This window comes from Naumovozyma dairenensis, chromosome 6, assembly GCF_000227115.2.
Source record: "Naumovozyma dairenensis CBS 421 chromosome 6, complete genome".
Classification (NCBI taxonomy): domain Eukaryota; kingdom Fungi; phylum Ascomycota; class Saccharomycetes; order Saccharomycetales; family Saccharomycetaceae; genus Naumovozyma; species Naumovozyma dairenensis.
Genome location: NC_016484.1, coordinates 542,410 through 561,566, shown reverse-complemented (window position 1 = coordinate 561,566; position 19,157 = coordinate 542,410). Strand labels below are relative to the sequence as shown.

The 19,157-nt window shown below is 33.6% G+C and overlaps 10 protein-coding genes across 10 annotated transcripts; 6 read left to right on the top strand and 4 right to left on the bottom strand.

Annotated features, from left to right (window-relative positions):
* Positions 1-165: 165 nt before the first annotated feature.
* Positions 166-612, top strand: NDAI0F02330 (uncharacterized protein; the record flags this gene model as incomplete). The annotated part of the gene is made up of 1 exon (XM_003670746.1): positions 166-612. One exon carries the CDS (start codon positions 166-168, stop codon positions 610-612), a length of 447 nt encoding a protein of 148 aa, XP_003670794.1.
* Positions 613-1,218: 606 nt separating this feature from the next.
* COA2 (Coa2p) lies at positions 1,219-1,422 on the bottom strand (the record flags this gene model as incomplete). Its single annotated transcript, XM_003670745.1, has 1 exon — positions 1,219-1,422. The coding sequence occupies one exon, from the start codon at positions 1,420-1,422 to the stop codon at positions 1,219-1,221; it is 204 nt and encodes a 67-aa protein (XP_003670793.1).
* A 557-nt stretch (positions 1,423-1,979) lies between these two features.
* SLP1 (Slp1p) lies at positions 1,980-3,857 on the top strand (the record flags this gene model as incomplete). The annotated part of the gene is made up of 1 exon (XM_003670744.1): positions 1,980-3,857. One exon carries the CDS (start codon positions 1,980-1,982, stop codon positions 3,855-3,857), a length of 1,878 nt encoding a protein of 625 aa, XP_003670792.1.
* An 828-nt stretch (positions 3,858-4,685) lies between these two features.
* GUP2 (putative O-acyltransferase) lies at positions 4,686-6,539 on the top strand (the record flags this gene model as incomplete). Its single annotated transcript, XM_003670743.1, has 1 exon — positions 4,686-6,539. The coding sequence occupies one exon, from the start codon at positions 4,686-4,688 to the stop codon at positions 6,537-6,539; it is 1,854 nt and encodes a 617-aa protein (XP_003670791.1).
* A 380-nt stretch (positions 6,540-6,919) lies between these two features.
* POS5 (NADH kinase) lies at positions 6,920-8,188 on the top strand (the record flags this gene model as incomplete). The annotated part of the gene is made up of 1 exon (XM_003670742.1): positions 6,920-8,188. The coding sequence occupies one exon, from the start codon at positions 6,920-6,922 to the stop codon at positions 8,186-8,188; it is 1,269 nt and encodes a 422-aa protein (XP_003670790.1).
* Positions 8,189-9,848: 1,660 nt separating this feature from the next.
* Positions 9,849-10,190, top strand: NDAI0F02280 (uncharacterized protein; the record flags this gene model as incomplete). Its single annotated transcript, XM_003670741.1, has 1 exon — positions 9,849-10,190. One exon carries the CDS (start codon positions 9,849-9,851, stop codon positions 10,188-10,190), a length of 342 nt encoding a protein of 113 aa, XP_003670789.1.
* A 337-nt stretch (positions 10,191-10,527) lies between these two features.
* Positions 10,528-11,991, bottom strand: UIP4 (Uip4p; the record flags this gene model as incomplete). Its single annotated transcript, XM_003670740.1, has 1 exon — positions 10,528-11,991. The coding sequence occupies one exon, from the start codon at positions 11,989-11,991 to the stop codon at positions 10,528-10,530; it is 1,464 nt and encodes a 487-aa protein (XP_003670788.1).
* Positions 11,992-12,546: 555 nt separating this feature from the next.
* On the bottom strand, positions 12,547-14,589 carry MRN1 (Mrn1p; the record flags this gene model as incomplete). Its single annotated transcript, XM_003670739.1, has 1 exon — positions 12,547-14,589. One exon carries the CDS (start codon positions 14,587-14,589, stop codon positions 12,547-12,549), a length of 2,043 nt encoding a protein of 680 aa, XP_003670787.1.
* Positions 14,590-15,465: 876 nt separating this feature from the next.
* RTC6 (mitochondrial 54S ribosomal protein bL36m) lies at positions 15,466-15,750 on the top strand (the record flags this gene model as incomplete). Its single annotated transcript, XM_003670738.1, has 1 exon — positions 15,466-15,750. The coding sequence occupies one exon, from the start codon at positions 15,466-15,468 to the stop codon at positions 15,748-15,750; it is 285 nt and encodes a 94-aa protein (XP_003670786.1).
* A 206-nt stretch (positions 15,751-15,956) lies between these two features.
* RTT10 (tRNA (34-2'-O)-methyltransferase regulator RTT10) lies at positions 15,957-19,016 on the bottom strand (the record flags this gene model as incomplete). The annotated part of the gene is made up of 1 exon (XM_003670737.1): positions 15,957-19,016. One exon carries the CDS (start codon positions 19,014-19,016, stop codon positions 15,957-15,959), a length of 3,060 nt encoding a protein of 1,019 aa, XP_003670785.1.
* Positions 19,017-19,157: the final 141 nt, after the last annotated feature.

Sequence of the window (19,157 nt, the reverse complement as noted above, 5' to 3'; positions counted from 1 at the left end):
GCATGAGATATCCGACTTTTAAACATTCCTTCTTTCTTTCTTTCTTTCTATTTTTTTTTATCATTTCACAATTCTCACATATATATTGCGTTTCTTGCTAAATAATATTATAATAACACAATATAATATTGACATACACCCCTTTTCATTTTTTGTTATTTCAATATGCTATTCAATAATAATAATAGTAATATCATTCCACGTTCTATTTTGAATAATAACACTATTGATTATTCAAACGTGCCCATTACATGGGAACAACCTAATCGAGCCACTTTTATTAATTCTGCACTCTCTAGTGCAACCACCTGTGTGTCTGATACAGGCTCATTAGACTTTTCTAACTTCATTAATGATTCTACTTCCAATCCACGATCTCCAGTCTTTTCTATTTCTAGCAGTACGCCCTTTAGCAATTATGGGATATTAAGAAGAAGAAACGCGATTTCTATTGCTCGTGGTGCAATAAATCCGTATCGTGAATCAATTACTGCCATTTTACCAAATAATGTAGAAGATGACTATGTCTCTTCTGCTAAAGAAGAGGCTGAAGAACTAGGTATATCATTCATTGGATATTTTCAAGGTGTACCTTACTATGGTATACTTTGAAAAATCAATGGAGGTGTATGGGGGTTGGGCTCTACTGACCGAAGATAATAAAGGAACGAATTTTCTTTTAATGCCTTATTTCAAAAAAGAGTGCCACAAAAGGGAAACTGTTCAAATTTTCCATGGTAACGTTGCAATAATGGTAATTCTGGAAGATAAGACGATGGACTTCCTAAATAATATTAAGTATTTTTATAGGGTATAGATACAGCATGAATAAACATTCTTTTTCTTTTGGGTTTCCTTAGATTTCAACGTCGATGATCACGGTGCACTTTATAACTGAATGGATAGCTAACAAGCTTACACTAAGTCTTTTTTGAAAAGAGGTGTAATGGAAAAAAATAAAACATGATAGAATATTATTTTGTAAGTGATATTTATATTTATATAATATAGTGTGGGTATTAATATACATTGTATACTTTTTAAAGTTTGTTTCCTTTCTTTGATTGATTTTCCTTTCACCTCTCACATGAACCAGCAAGGAGGGGAAAACGATATATATTTGAATAATGATGAGAAGTTAATAGATACTCCAATCACTTAGGTTGATATAGGTACCCTATTGACTGCAGCATGTACAGTCTTCAATTTTTTATTTATTTATTTCTTGACAAAAACATGGTCCTTGTTGTTATTGATCTCTTTTGCATTTTTCAATTCTTTGTCCTCATTTTGATGAGTATCTGAATCTAACGAGTGTGCCGGACATGGTAATATCGTCCCTACTGCAACTGATGCGAACGTTATAAGGAACGTAGTTAGATATAGATTATTCATCACTCTATTTCTCATTACTGCTCTCATTATGGGTGCTGCTGTATTGGTTGTGTTGGTACTTTATAGTTATTGTATTCCTATATACGCCGATTTTATTGTTCATCTCTTGAATAGACCAATTGGGATTCGAAGAATGTTCTTATGTACGTACTACTTAAATTTATTACTTTGCCGGCGTGAAAAGCGACAAATAAATAACCAAAAATGTTTCCGATGAGGTTCGAACAGGGACAAAGCCCTCAAGGGTTAATATATAGGGTTATTAAGAAATACCCTAATTTTATGCCTTTTAACCTGGCCTGTATCGCTCAATACGGGTTCCGCAGAGGGAAGCCCGTAGACTGGGCTTCATGTAAGGGACTTCCTTTATAGAATTCTTAGCCGTCTTTCCTAACACATACGTAGAATAAACTGTTACATTTATGTAGGTAGAAACACTAAAGCTAAGATAGCTAATCTTTAAAAAACAAGAGTTGATGAAACCTATAGTGGTAGACCTGTTTGTTTACCTTGAACTGTGAGTGGGCTCAATAGGTTGTGTACATAACTGAGATCCTCGACTTGTATACGACAATCGAAGAAAAATGTTGGGATCTTCTATGAAAACAGTACTCATAGTATTGTCGGGTTTGGTAATAACAAATTGTGATAGCCACTTCCCGTCTATAGACAAGGTATCAACAATAGAACCTACAACAATTTCTTTATCTTCTTCTTCAGAGAGCACATTGGGACCAGCGAGACATAGTGGTGTCGTTATCCATGAGCAAACGATGAGTTATCCAGACAGTAGCACGTCAAAGGCTAGCTCACAACGGCGTCCAGATATTACGTCAATGGAACCAAAAGATGATGGAGCTCAACCAGGTGAAGCCAGACCGTCATCCGGCAGTATACAAGACACGTATACTGATAATAATGAGCCAAATATATCAATAGAAAAAGAACGTGATATTTTCCTATCCTTTGATGCATATAAGGAAGCAAAACTTCATGAACATGACCACCATTCTTCTTGGAAGAGACATCAACAACAACAATATTCGTCCTCTTCGAAAAAAAATATTATCAATACTAGTGAGGATAGCCTCGGTGATGAAATGGAAATTGAACTAGGTTTCTTCTTGAACGGTAATGATGATGATGACAACGATGATTGTGAAACAGACGACGAAGAAGTAGATTTATTAGACATTGACGAAGCCTGTCTCAATTTATTGAATTCAATTGATTCAAACATTGAAGGAGAAGAACAAGATGATGATGATGGAAGTACGGGACAAAAGAGTAATTCTCTTTATAAGAGAAGATATAATTATGCGTCATTAGATTGTGCAGCAACTATAGTGAAAACAAACCCTGAAGCAATGGGGAGTACGTCCATATTAGTGGAAAATAAAGATAGTTATTTATTGAACCCATGTTCTGTGAAGCAAAAATTCATTATTATTGAATTATGTGAAGATATCCTTGTGGAAGAGATTGATATTGCTAATTTCGAATTCTTCTCATCAACTTTTAAACAAATCAGAGTCTCTGTGAGTGACAGATTCCCAGTGAAAGAGAATAATAATAAAGACGGTGGCGGTTGGAAGATTTTAGGAAAATTTGAAGCAATTAATAATAGAGAACTGCAAAGATTTAAAATTGAAAATCCACAAATTTGGGCGAGATATTTGAAAATTGAAATTTTATCTTATTATGATAATGAATTTTATTGTCCAATCTCCTTAGTAAGAGTTCATGGGAAAACTATGATGGATGAATTTAAAAGTGAACAACAAGAGCAACAACAAAATAATAATCAGAAAGATAATAAAGATGCTTTATTGCTTTTATCATCAGCTAATAACTCCTGTGGTAATATTCAAGATAAAGAAATTTTATCTAAATTAATTACTGATAATTTAATTAAAAGCAATGCTACGACTATTAAAAAGAATTTAACGAAAGATGATATTTTACTTCAAGGTAAGTGTAAAGTTAAAACTCCAATTGCAATTCAAAGTTTTGATAAATTTTTGAAGAATCATACCGAAAAAATACAAGAGAGTATTTCAAGTAATAAATGTCCCAGTATACCAATACCTGAAGATTCATTTTTGAAAAATATCGTGAAAAGATTAAGTGCTTTAGAAGATAATTCTACACTAACTTTATTATATATTGAAGAGCAAACCAGGTTATTATCTCAATCATTAGATAGAATAAAGACAAACCATTCTATTACTTTAAATGATATATTGTTAAGCAATGAAAAATATATACGGGCAAATTCAATGATCATAAATGAATTACAAAATCAAATATATTTCCAGAAAATACTATTATCTACAATGATAATTGCCATATTGGGTCTTTTCAGTTATTTACTTTTATCAAAAGAGGTCTACGTCTTCAATGAAAATTACATTGAAGAATCGAAAGAAATGGAAATGAGAAGACATTCGACTCATCGTTGATCGTTCAACACTGTCACCAATGCCTAAAGACGACATAAAATACAGTGTCGACAGCTTCAAGTATCATTCCCTAGGAAAAAATAAATTCTAGTACCCCAGGACGCATACACAACACAACCAGTTTATCGGTTTGTTTGAAGCATAACTCAATTGGATTCTTCTGAACGATATCTGAAAGAGTTATAGTCCCCAAAACCGCCATAAGAGATCTCAGCACATAAACGTTTGTGTGGTCTATATCATAAAAGCATTCATTCATTCATGCATTCATTCATTCACGCATTCATTTACTCAGAAACGAATTTAAGGCAATCGTTCCATCCGCATAATTAATTTATAGAATATACATATATATATAGAGAGAGAATGACCCCTTTTTTTGCACATCTAACCACATATCCACATACCTATCCACAGAACAACTCAGTAGTGCTCTCATGGCATCTAGAACAATCAATTATGCTGTTCTAGATGGTTCTTTTATCGACCGACCGAACTGTTTTATTGCACGTTGCTATATCTCGAAGTTAATAACATCCAGACACCTCGTAGACTATTTCTTGAAGGTTGCAACATAAAGTAAGAGGAAGGTAAGTGATCACAAACAGTGCGACTAGACCAGCCTCAAAAAAGTGATATCTTCCTAACAGGTCACACTTGCCTCGTTGTTTCTTTTAGATATTACAGGTGCAAGGTTTACTTAAGATTGCAAATACAATTGTTATATTGTGAATCGTTTTCTTCGAGAACTTTAATTGACCTTTCAACATTTCCCGACCTTATACATCGTATAAATCGATTGCAGGGTTAATTTACACTGGTTTCAATATGTCTTCCTGCATTGCCATAGAGAAAATAAAATATTTCTTTTCTGTGGAAGCATTGGATTCTCGTATAACTCCAGAGACTGATTTAAGGAAGCGTCAAAAATTGCTATCTTCAAACGGCAATGCCAATAATACGAACAGTAGCACTAATGACAAGGATCTAAACAGTACCAATAATAACACTGCGTCCTCAAGTTCGTTATGGAGAACATGGGAATTTAAATTCTACTATGTGGCATTTCTAATTGTCGTCCCATTGATGATCAAGACTGCAATGGATGCAAGTAATGAAACAAATCCAAATTATTATAAATTCGAAAGATTATTATCCAACGGTTGGTTATTTAATAGAAAAGTGGACAATAGCGATGCTCAATATAGATTCTTTAGAGATAATTTCCTTCTTTTGACTACATTAATGATTGCTCATCTTCTAATTAAAAAATATACTATGCAATTTTTGAATATTACTAAATTAAGATTCGACTGCTTTTTTGGGTTGATATTCTTATTTGCTGCCCATGGTGTTAATTCTTTAAGAATATTGACTCATATGACTGTTTTATTTAGTATTGTTCATGTGTTTAAAAGAAATCGTCGTTTAGCAACTGCCTTAACGTGGACTTATGGTATTGCCGCTCTTTTCATTAATGATAAATATAGAACATATGCATTTGGGAATATTCTGTCTATTTTATCTCCACTAGATAATGGGTATAAAGGTATTATCCCAAGGTGGGATGTTTTCTTCAACTTCACTTTATTGAGAATGATAAGTTATAACATGGATTTCTTAGAAAGATGGACTAAACAATTAAGTATATCACCTGCATCTTCGTCATCTTCCATGGCTGACCCTCAAGATTCATCGGAACCAATGTTCAGAAAATCTTCATCGAGATCAATCTTAGAACCTATTGAAGAATCAGGGAAATATCAAATATTAAATGAAAGAGCTAGATTAACTGCTCCACATCATTTACAAGATTATAATATTTTCAATTACATTGCATACATTACCTATACACCATTATTTATTGCTGGTCCAATCATTACTTTTAATGATTACATTTATCAAACTCAACATACATTACCATCTATCAATAGGAACAGAATCATCATCTATACTGCAAGATTCGTATTATGTCTTCTTACTATGGAATTCATTTTACATTTTGCATATGTAGTGGCAGTATCCAAGACTAAAGCGTGGGATGATGATACACCATTCCAAATTTCTATGATTGGTCTAGTGAATTTGAACATTATTTGGTTAAAATTATTAATCCCATGGAGATTATTTAGATTATGGGCTTTATTGGATGGAATTGATACTCCTGAAAACATGATCAGATTAGTTGATAACAATTATAGTACATTAGCGTTCTGGAGAGCTTGGCATAGAAGTTATAATAAATGGGTTGTTCGTTATATTTATATCCCATTAGGTGGATCACATAATAGAATACTAACCTCTTTAGCGGTATTTTCCTTTGTAGCAATTTGGCATGATATTCAATTGAAATTATTGTTATGGGGGTGGTTGATTGTTTTGTTTTTATTACCTGAGATTATCGCTACACAATATTTCGCAATATATAGAAATAAATGGTGGTTTAGACTATCCCTGTGTGCCTTGGGAGGTGTCATTAATATATGGATGATGATGATTGCTAATATATTTGGATTTTGTTTAGGTCCAGATGGTACTAAAGCTTTATTGAAGGATATATTTAGCACATTCTCAGGTTTCGTTTTCTTTATAGTGGCTAGCGGTTGTATATTTATCGCTGTTCAAGTTATGTTCGAATATAGAGAAGAAGAGAAAAGACGTGGTATCAACTTGAAGTGTTAACACTTATATACCATCTTTATATAATACTATTTTCCAAAATGATACAAATACATTTCTATGTCTATTTTTCTTTGCTAATAGCACACATTTGTTAATAGACTAGTTTAACCCTCTGTGACAACAATGTATACCTTTATGAAGAAGAAGGCGCTATCATATATTGAGTCTCCAAAATATGTTTCGAGACGAGGCGCGTTGGAAACTTCCGATGTTGAAAAAAAAGAAGAAAGACTAATACTGGAAAAAAGAGTCTACCTTTACGTAGTGAAATAGATTTGACCAATTTTGTGAATTGGTTGATCATATCGGTATATTCCGAACCATATTATTTTATAAGCTTTTTTTCATTTATTTTATCAGTTGATTTCTACGGGAAAAAAATGTTTCTTATAAGGAACCGTGTGACAACCAGTAGGCTGATATTTTCCATTAGGAAGTACAGTTCCCTAGAAAGTCCTCCACTTGTTGAATTAAAGAACAACTCCAAATTTTCTGTCATTAAGCCAGTGTCAAATCTACGAACCAGTTCAACCGCTGAATTTGTAACACCACCCAATTCCAAATTACAATCTTTAATTTGGCATAAGCCATTACAAAATGTTCTCATTACTAAGAAACCATGGACACCTACCACAAGAGAGGCCATGGTAGATTTTATTACTCATATTCATGATTCATATCCGGAAGTTAATATTATAGTTCAACGTGATGTAGCGGATGAAATAGCACAAGATTTCAAGACAACGTTAAACCATGATCCTAATCGACCTCATGTATTATATACTGGGACAGAAGAAGAAATTACAACAAGAGCAGATCTTCTTGTCACATTAGGTGGTGACGGTACTATCTTACATGGTGTTTCCATGTTTGGTAATAATCAAGTTCCACCCGTACTAGCGTTTTCATTAGGTACGTTAGGATTCCTTTTACCGTTCGATTTTAAAGAACATAAAGAAATCTTTGAAAAAGTCATTAGATCAAGAGCGAAATGTTTACATAGAACACGGCTTCAATGTCATTTAATGAAAAATGGATCTAAGGATCCCATAGTGACGCATGCAATGAATGATATTTTCTTACATAGGGGTAGCTCACCACATTTAGCCAATTTGGATATTTTTATTGACGGTGAATATTTAACTAGAACCATTGCAGATGGTGTTACTTTGTCTACACCTACAGGATCTACAGCGTATTCTTTATCTGCTGGAGGATCTATTGTTTCTCCACTGGTACCATCGATATTATTGACACCGATTTGCCCACGTTCGTTATCCTTTAGACCATTGATTTTACCACATTCATCTCATATTAAGATTAGAGTTGGATCAAAGATGAACCAAAATCATAGGAATAACGTGGTTAACCTTTCCATTGATGGGATTCCACAACAAGATTTACAAATTGGAGATGAAATTCATGTTATAAATGAAATTGGTACGATTTATGTGGATGGTACTCAATTACCAACAGCAACAATTAACAATAGTAATTCACAAAATGATTCAAAAATTTCTAAAAAGATTAAAAAATCAGGCATATATTGTGTAGCCAAGACAGAAAATGATTGGACTCGTGGAATTAATGAATTATTGGGTTTTAATTCTAGTTTCAGATTCGTTCGTCGCAATAAAGACAGTGAATAGGGGGGTTATGGTCTCATCTACATCCAACCTCATTTAATTACTTCAAATAGCTCTATAAAGTCATAAGGAAAGGACATAAAGTACGTACTTACGTACCAAATCAAAATAATGATAACGATTCTCCTCTGTATACTTTGAAGTTTAACTCAAATGTGGATGTCTCCACAATGCTTTTTTCTTACAGGAAAAAAAATCCAACATAATTCCTACTGAGTGTCAAATAGAATGATGGTATGTCATTTTTGTAAGACTAAAAACACTTGTGCGCTAACTCAGTTATGTACATTAGATTATATAAAAATTCAGAGATGTATTAGTGATCCTTGCAACAACTCCCATACGGGCACACGAAGGTAAACCCTTAGATCTGCACAGAGGCAGACGACAGATGAGTTGTTGCACCCGAGACCAGTAAAGAAAAAAATTTGTTCTTCAGTCCAAGCAAAAATAAAAACAAAATCCTTTCCGAAGAAATTCATTTAGTTTACAACACAATTCAACATTCGTCATGGGCCAAGAACGCCCCGGAAGGGTTCAACCTCGATGAGATACTGTTATATGTTGTGAATGGCTGTGAAAATGCGTTACTTTTATGAAGGAAATTGCGAAAGGTAAAATACCAAATAATGAAAGGGAACCAAAAGGAGTACAGAAGTATACTGAAGTGAAAGGCCTCTTTATATATCATGAATAAAACAGTAAAAAAAAAATTAGTTTCTTTCTTTTTTTTTATGTTACCCGGTGCGTCACAATCTGGAAGAGAAGACCTCTCTAAAATTCTAGGGTTAAACAAATAAAAGCATCATTTAAGTTAAATTATTCTTCTCAACTACGAGGAAGAATCACTCCGTTGTACATAATCATATCTTACAGTAAGGGTCCAGTGCCTAACCTTTCATAAAAAAACCGTAGTATCAGCATTTTGTTAGATAGTTTTTAAACTAAAGAAATAAAAATCATTTAATGTCGAGCATTGATTACTGTCGTGTTAATCTACTGTGTTCTGGCCATTCTCCCCTGGATAATGGAAACTTCAACCAAAGTCACATTGTTTAAAAAGTTTGAAACCAAAGCTTACAAAAACATTTAATACGTATTGCGCTCTCAACTGCTCTAGTACACACGTTCCATACCTTGATATAGTAACTTCATACACTCCTAACCTGTCCACCTTGGAGCGTCAAGTCATTTCTTGGCAGAAAACGCGTCACAAATTAAGCGCCAAGAATTTCCAAATCGGGCCACCAATAAACAACGAAACAAGCTCAAATGAATGAATAAATAAATAAAGATAGATAGATAGTGAAGTACACCCGTTCAGTATACCTAAAATTGATAGGCAATAGAATAAGGCATTATCGTTTTATTTCTACCTAAAAAGGTTATTAATAAGGACAAATTGTAACTGTTGCAAAACTAAGATAAAACGAGGATTGTCACTAAATAAAAAACAAACTAGCTGAAAAATTGTACTTCACAGTTCCAAACCAAAAAGCTACTTAAGAGTGGCAGTAAAAGAGAGTCCTTTTGTTTTTAATTTTTTACATAATGGGGATATAATGATTTGGAATAGCAATGATCCATATACTAAAATATCATTCAACTATAGCCAAAAAAAAAATACGCTATCATAAGCACAAAACAAACTAACAAGTGCAAAATGAAATACTCTCATTTTTTTAATTCATTGGCCTTATTACTTTCATCAATATCTCTCATAAGCGCAACCCAACTAATTGATGATTTAACCAATTCCGACGGGAATATCCCAACTGAAGCAATTATTGGTTATTTAGATTTAGGGGCTGATTCTGATGTCACGCTGTTACCATTTTCTAACAATACAGCAAGTGGTTTACTATTTGTTAATGCTACCATTTTAGATCAAGCATTAGCTAGTAGTGAAAAGAGTGATAATAATGGTTTAAGTAAGAGAGCATGTCATTACGCTCATTGGGGTGACCGTTGCTTTATGAATACTGACCCAGGTGACCTTATCTAAATAAGCGGTGAAACAAAACAAAAAGCTGGAAATACAAAAATTTCTATAGTATGAACAAGCAAATGAAATATTCTTAGTTATTCAAATCGTTATGTAAGAATATTATATATATGTATAACTATATGGTTTAGTACAAATAAAATGACGATAAAATAAATTTAAAGAAGAGAAGAAGGACCCGATAGTCGATTATATGTTTGAATAAATTGTCGTAGGTTTTAACTAAAGATTTGATATCCAGTACCAAAGAAATGAAAAAAATAACAGCAATGTATAGAGAAATAAAAATTAACTTTTAAGTTTCTGGAGGTTTCTTGTAAGTAGGTTGTCGTTTGTTTTAACTTGATTCTAAAGATTTTTTATCATCTTTTTCCTTTGAAGAATGGAAAAAGAAAAACCATGAACTAAAGAATCTTCCTAACGCACCCAATATTCTTCTTAATAAACTTTCATACTGGTCAGAATTTGGCATTTCTCCGTTTGTTTTCGCTAACTGACCATTAGTATGTTCAAATTCTTCCTCTTCTGTCCCTTCTTGATTCTCACTTTCTCCTGAAATAGGTGTCGCAGAAGATGAAGGTGGGGTAGGTGGAATGTATTCTTCTTGTTGTGTTGAAACAGGTTTTTGTTCTACCTCCGGCTCCTCGCTAGGTTCAAATTCAGGTGTAAATGCCTCTCGTTCGAGCACAGATTCATGCCTGACATTAACAGTTGGGGATTCAATTTGTTCTTCTTCATGCTTAACCTTTTGTTGATGTTCCAGCTCAACTTTTGGTTCAGGTTCCTCATGCTCAACTTCTTTAGCATTTTGTTCTTCTTCGGGGTTTATTTCAGTTAATCTTTCCGGAGGAGTCTTGTCAGTATCCTGCTTTTCCTTTGGTATATGTAAAGCTTGTTCCATATTCCTCTTTTCAATCGTTGGAGTCTCCTGTGCCGTTTTCATCTCAACAGGATTCTTGTTTTCTGATTCAAAACTAACTTCATTTTTCAAAGTAAAGCCCTTCGTACCAGGATCTAGAGTTTTTGCCTGTGGTAATTTCCCTGACGTATCATCTTTACTGATCAAGTTAACGTTCGGTTCTGTGTGTTCAGTATTATTATCACTGGCAGAAGTTTTCGCTTCTTCATTTTGGTCCTTGCTTTCATTCTTCAAGTTATTTGGTTCGTTTTCGTCATTTTTCTCGAGGGGTTTAGGTTCTGTTTGAGGAAATGAAGATACCATCTTAGTAGAGGTTTCATTGTTATCAGATTCATTTGCTTCTTTTTCTGTTTCATCTTCTTTGCCTTCATTAATGGTTGGGGAGGGACTATTGACAATATTTTCATAATCGGCAGGTGTTTCTACTTTATTTATTCCTAATGATGGTACTGGGGATTGTGGGCCTTCATCATTCAATTCTTCTTCTTTAATATCTTCTGTACTTACATTGATATTATCCAAAGATGATTGTGATAACCTATCTTTGCTTTTTCCCACATTATCCTTGTTCTCGTGATCTTTTGAACCAGAATGAACTGTCTCCGATTCTTTTGTTGGACTCAAGACCATTACATTATTCTGATTATTGTGTTCATCCACTTCAATGGCAAAATTACCATCTACCAACCAATTGCTTTCCCCATCAATGAATTTAAAATAAATCTTCTCAATTCCCTTTTCGATCAACGTTTCATCGGGTATATTGAATTCCCAATGTTCATCATGTAATTCCATTGGTTTGATTTCCCAATTGGTAAATGTACCAGCAATATTTAAAATAGGGAACTCCTTTGCGTTCTGTCCAAATATGATCTGAACCATTTCTGCACGTATGATATCTCCTTTTGATCAGTGTATATAGACGAACTATTCCAGTAAGTCCAGTTTGTTCAAATTAATAATCCCAATAAAAAATTCTAGAAAACTGAATTCAATTCTTAAGGGAACTTATTATTTCTCGAAATTCCAGGTCCTATTACTTCTTGTTGTTCTTGTTGCTATTATTCAGGATGTTTTTGTCAGAATAAGGGATAGTACGGTAGTATATTGTGTGATCCCTTCTCCCTTCTGTGTTGTTGCGCGTATACTTTGAAAGAGACGCCCCTTCCGCAACAAGCAACAAGCAACATGATATGATCTCTCTTCAAGATAAGATAATATAACATCAACAAGGGACGTCGACCACACTGGCGAGAGGTAGTTTCTCTTCTTTGTTTGAACAGTACACGGGTATATAGCTATACATATGTACAATGGGCACTAAATAGGAAAATAGCACTTTATCATAATAGTAAACATAGTAAAAGTAATAGTAATGGTAATAGTAACAATATATGTATACAGCTTGCGCTTATATAACAACGACGAAGTTTCTTACTAACGTACTTGATGAGGAATATTCCCACATCTGTCCTTACCGAAATTAATCTTCAAATCTTTAAAAACTGGATTTGATTTGATCTTGTCTAATGCCAAGATGGCATTACTAATATTAGTGAAATTAATAAAACAACAATTCTTTTCTGGTAAGAAATTAATTTGTTCCATTTCACCATACATACTGAACATCTTCCTTAACGAATCTTCAGTGAAAATAGGATTATCCCTTTTTTTATCTGTTGCAAAATCAATATTACCGATATAAATATTCCTAGATGCCCCATGACTGACAGCCAATGCCAAGGCATTAGATAATGGGCCTGAATGTTTCCCCCAACCAACTTTGCAACGTTTCTTTTGAATAGTCAACCCATGTAATGAACTCATGGCAAAAAATTGAGCTGCTGCAGTAGGATCAATGAACGTAACAAAACATACATATCTATCCCCCAACAATTTCACACTTTGTAGAAGACCTCCTCTTACAACATTACAAATCTCTTCAACTCTAATATCTTTAGGTAAATTTCCTAAATAGATGGTTCTATTACCAAGATTGTTGGGACCGCCTGCAGATGTGGCAATAGCTGCTGCTGCCGCGGATTGTTGTAAAAGTGCATTAGAGATGACATTCCTATCAGAAAATTCAATTAAATTCTTCATACCTGATTGAATACCAAGAAATTGAGCGGCATTATGTTGTTGAGTCTTCGTTATGAATGCACATCTATCCTTTCCATAGAAGATTTTCTTTGTAGAGTAATAATCATTCATGGAATTTAAATTATGAACACATTTAATAGCACTGGTTATAGATGCGAAATGAATGAATGCAATCCCTTTATCTTCTACAATTTTAATACAATCAATATCACCAAAATCAGCAAGGTCTTTCCTTAATTTCGCATCTGAAATTGGCTCCTCTTCTTCTCCGACTTCGACTTCTCCTTCTACATGAGCAGTATCCACTCCATTTTCCTTCTCATCATTCTCGTTACTTATAGTAGCGTTAATATCGTGGTTTCTTGACGGTGGCATCTTGGTAACTTTTGCCTTATTAGGATCAAATGATTTAGTTTTCAATTGACCAATAAATACATTTCTCGTAGCACCATCGTTAATAATTCTCGTAGCAATCATTGGATCAACAGCAGTGGATTTCCCCCATCCAATCTTAATATCCTTACCATTAATATTCAATCTTTTCAAAATAGCATCGGAATGGAATAAAAGTGCTGAATTTTCATCCAAAAATGAAATAAAGGCACATAATTTCTCTGGGATTATCTTGACATCTTCAATGACTCCACTACGAACATGGTCTAATAATTCTTTCACAGTTAAATCGGAAGGTATGTTACCCAAGTATACGGTCCTACTTGGTGCTGTAGTGAAATCTAATGGATCATTAAGCCTTGATCCCATAGTGGATTGCATTCGTGTATTTGCATTAGCTACTGCGGCAGCTGTTGCAGTTACCATGTTTTCCACTGTTGGGACCATGGATGGCATGTTTGAAAGCATTGGTGTGGGACCTCTGCCGAAAGAATTGTTATTATTATTGTAATAACCATTTTCTTGTTGTTGTTGTTGGTGGTGGTGCTGCTGTTGCTGTTGAAACCTGGATTGAGGTAAATATGGAGAAATTGAAACAGGTAAAGAATGATAATTTTCTGGCTCTTGAGAAATAATCGGATAATGATTTTGTTGCTCAAATTCATTGTCAATATATTTGGAATTCATACCTGAATTATTTGTAGCCATCATGGGTTCTGTATAATGTAATGGAGCAGCACTATAAATATGACCATTTCTTCCATCGTTAATGTATTGGGAATTTACAGGATATGATGAACCGCCCAGCCATAAACGGCTCTCATCTTCTTCGATACCAAGAGTTGCGACATCTTCCTCATTGCCTCGATATAGGTTATGTTGATCAATCGAAGTAAAAGTTGTTGTAGGTTCAAATTGATATTGATTACCGTTGTTGGAATAAGGTACACCTTCTTCAAAATATGGGGCAGAATGGAAGACCATGTTCAATATGAGTTTTTTTTTCTGTCTGTGGTTAGTTTTTTAGTATTGTTTTGTTTTTGATTTGCTGAGTTTAAATGCAGTATTAGGTAGTTTTGCTAATGTTACCAGTATGCAAAATGAAATTGGAATCAAAAATATGAAAGAGGAATTTTGATGGACGAAAAGCTGTCGAAAATTGTGTTGATATGAATAAAGAATAAAAAAAATTGAAAAGTAAAAAATATGATATAATATAATGTAGTTGATTGTCCTTTAGAATTGAAGATTTTAAAATTTGATGATTTTAAAAGAGAAAAAAAGAATGGGTGAATTGAAGTGAATGAAAAAAAATAAAATTTAAATTAATGAATCAAAGAATCAAAGAATCGAAAGAAGTGTCTTTAGGAAAAAAAGATGTAGTTAATTATGTTGCAGCTGACTTTTTAGGAAAACAATTTGATGATTTCTTATAAAGTGGAATAGGCGGTTGTTTCTCAAAAATGTAGATAATTCACGGAAGCTTGGTTCTAAAATGAACAGTTAGCGGATGATATATGATAAATACGAGTCTGTAGTACCATGAAAGAGCAGTGGTAGTAAAGCAGTAATAGTAACACTGATGGATGATTCAAAGTATCACTCTTTTCCCTTGCTAGGTTCTTCTTTTTTTATTGTCTTGTCGACGTGTTCCAAAGAACTAATCGACGATGAAATGAAAATAGTTTCAAAAATTTTACGGATTTTGTATAATAAGCTCGAAGGGGACTCAAAATACAGAGTATAAACTGAATGAAGAGCCAAAACTCGTAGATAGAAACAAAGAGCAATAAAGGTAAGAGGATAATCGGGAAACTAATTGCATAGTACCTGCATACCCAAAGATACAAGACCATTATAATGATGTCCACCATTTCAAGACCTCTTCAAGCGCTTTTCAAAGTAAACAGATTATCGTCGTCACCTCTCTTTATTCGGAACTGGTCAACATCCCTAACAAGAAGTCCGATGCTATTACAGAAGGATGAATTCACATCTAAAGTGTCTCTCCTTATCTCTAACAGAGGGTTCAAAGTAAGGACATCTGTTAAGAAGTTCTGTGCACATTGTTATGTCGTTAGACGTAAGGGAAGAGTATATATTTATTGTAAATCCAATCCCAAACACAAACAACGCCAAGGATAATGGGAAATATTGAAAGCGTTCTTCAATATTCTAAAATTTAACATTCTTCTATACACCTTGTATATAATCTATAATCAATAAAAAGCAAAACTTCACACATGTACCATTCATTATATCTAGTTCTTTTTGTCAATGTCCAAAGGTACGACGCCAGCCAAGACATATAATATGTATTCCAATGCAATGTGGTTGCACAAGATAAGTGATTATGATTCCCAAATGGATAAGCCAACGCCACCAATCAATAGCTTATTGGAGTCATTCTTATCAGTAACAATATCGGCAGCGCCTGTATCTGCACAGGTAGTATATTTTTGTTCAGACAACCGTAAGATATCATCCTCAACCGTCCATATCCTCACAATTTGATCCACTGATGTACTTAATAAGTTCTTTCCATGGTTAAAAACGACACAAGATGTTATAGTAGATGAACCTGCATTTTTCTCAAAAGAAGTTATGTTTCCTTCAATCGTTCCCTTCGTTTGATCGTATTTAAATACAATTATTCCAATAGCATTATCATCACCTCCCGTGTAAATTTTCAGATTATTGTCATCTTGGAAAATATTCATTGTCTTTATTCCTGATTGGTGAACGACCATTGTTCCAATTGGTAACGGTAAGCCAATTATTTCCTCATTCATTACAGATTGAGCTACTAAACGACTCTTTTCTTCTTTGGAAACAGCAAATGGAATATAATCAGTAATATTATATGTAATCAATTGCCCATCTGTAGTGGCAATAAATAGCCATACTTGATTACGGAATATCTCTAAAGATGTGTTCAAGATACAAACTGTGGAGTAACGCCCTTCTATTAACAACTTGAAAATATTCTTTGCATGATCATAATACCATATCTTGACACCGGAATCGGAATAAACTGTAGAGACAATAAAATCCAATCCGTTTGTTAAAAATATAGTATCGAAATCCATTATTCTTAAATCAGGATTATCACTTGAAGTAGGTAAAGTTTGTCGTATAGTAATATAAGGACCTGATTGGAATTCATCATTAATTTCCCAAAGTAATAATTCTTCTCTGGCAGATGATGAGATCATTAACTTTTCACTAATAAATTTACAACGTTGTAAACCAGAGACATGTTTCCTTTCAGTCCAATGATTAGTCACCTTACCAGTAACCGTATTGAATTGACCCAATTTAAGAGTTGTATCTTCCGAACCGGTACAAAAAATATATTCATCGTTATAGGATTTTTCTTTCAAGATTGTAACATCTCTAATTTCCCTTCCATGAAGGCCACTTTCTAAAGTTTCAGGTACAGACAATTTGTTTATTCTTTTCAAGTGTAACCTTGAAGCTTTGATATAAATTAATGTGAATTGAGTTTCTTCTTCTTCGTCGCTATCACAAGGAAACAATTTCCATTGGCGATGTGCACCACCACAGACTTGACTTGCAATTTCATAACAATGAGTTTCATTATAAATATAAAATAAGCTTGACTTAAACCCGTACGTTATATATTCTCCCTTATCGTTGAAAAATGCACCTTCTAGGAACCCCTTCATTATCTTATTAGAATGAATCACCTTGTAAGTTATTGAACCGTTGCAATCAGATGGGAAATTAATACTAATAAAATTATAGTAACCATCCCTGTTTGTGACAGAGAATAAATGTGACTGATGTTCATTGCATTCTACGTATGCTATATTTGTAGTAGTATCACCGTGATTTAATCTCTTTATAATGTAGGCTGATTTATCTACATTTCTTTTATCAAAAATGGCAATAGTTGCAAAACGGGATCCAACCAAAATGTAATGTTGGAAAACTTCTAAACATGATGATACAAAATTTTCTGGTTTAGTGAACGAGTATTTTTCTACTATGGTTAAAGTTTCGTTATTTATTTGTAAACAAATGAATTTATCACGGGGGTTTGGGGATTCTAAACATACTAACAATGATTCTTCGTTGAATTCCTCGACTAAACAATTATTTGTCTTGCTCAACTCATCTAAGTGCAATTCTTGTTTGACCGTTATATCATGTCCATCTGAGGAGAATTTCAATAATAAGAGATCACATTTATTATTAGAAAATATAATGATATTATGTTTTACTATGGCGTTAGTGGATGAATATGAGACGAACTTGTCGTACACACTTATTAGTTGCCAAACTTCTGTTTCAAAATCAAATTTGATGATTTTTCCTAATGAAGTTATGGCAATAAGTCCGAATTTAAATTGATGGAAACCTTTAATAATTTCCTCTTTATTGAATTTTATCACAGATTTTTCAGAGATATCATCCATACTGAATGAAATTTCATTTGATGGATCTCCGTAATCTTTGATATCGATTAATTTGATTCTCCCATCATTACCTGATGTAACGGCAAGGTTTTCCTCTTCTTGAATATCGACACCCCAGACGTTTTTAATCAAATGAGCTTCATGTACTTGTGATAATCTCAACTCAAAGGTCTCGTTGTTGTTACTTCTAAGATCCCAAATACGGCATGTTGAATCTTCTGAAACACTAACTAATTTGGTACCATTTGAGAAGAATTTTAGATTCCAAATTCTTGCAGTATGACCCCAACCGATACATAATTCCTTACCCAGTTTTATATCCCAAATTCTTATCGATCGATCATCTGAACAACTTGCAACAAGTTCTCCATTATCACTTACAGTGACATGAAAAATTGAACCTTCATGACCTAATAAATTATGAATTTTACTTTCAGTAGACAAGTCCCATATTAAGACACCACCCATGACAGTACCGGCATTAATCAAAACCTTATCATTGGATAGAACCTTAATAGAACCAGAATATAAGATTGAACGTTCGCCTGGCAGTACTTTCTCTGAGACAACATTACCAATCAAATCACAAATAAGAACCTTATTGTAACTTGTTAAAAGGTAAATAAATTTACCATTAGCACTAAACTCACCATTGATGATCCATTCGGAGTTTAATTTCTCAAACCGAATTGCATCTACATTTTCATCATTATTAATCAAATCATCATCTAGATCCACAACAGAAACAGATCTTGAACCGAAAACCAATAATTTACCTTCAGACGAAACACTTAATCCATGTATCTTATTCTTACGGAACATTTTGGATTTATGTATCAATTTGCCATTATCATGGTAGTCATAAATTTGGATGAATGGACCATAGCCTGATACGACGTAATTTTTATAAAATTTGACACATAATGAAGGGCCATAATGAGACAATTCCTTCATGCATGTTTCTGCCATTTGTCAATTGAGTTTGTAAAATGGATGTACCTATGTATGGAATGCACAGTTCCTCAAATACGGTATATAAGTAACTTTATCTGGATCAACATGCTTCAATAATCGATGACTATGTATTCCTCTAATACTTTATGTTGTGTT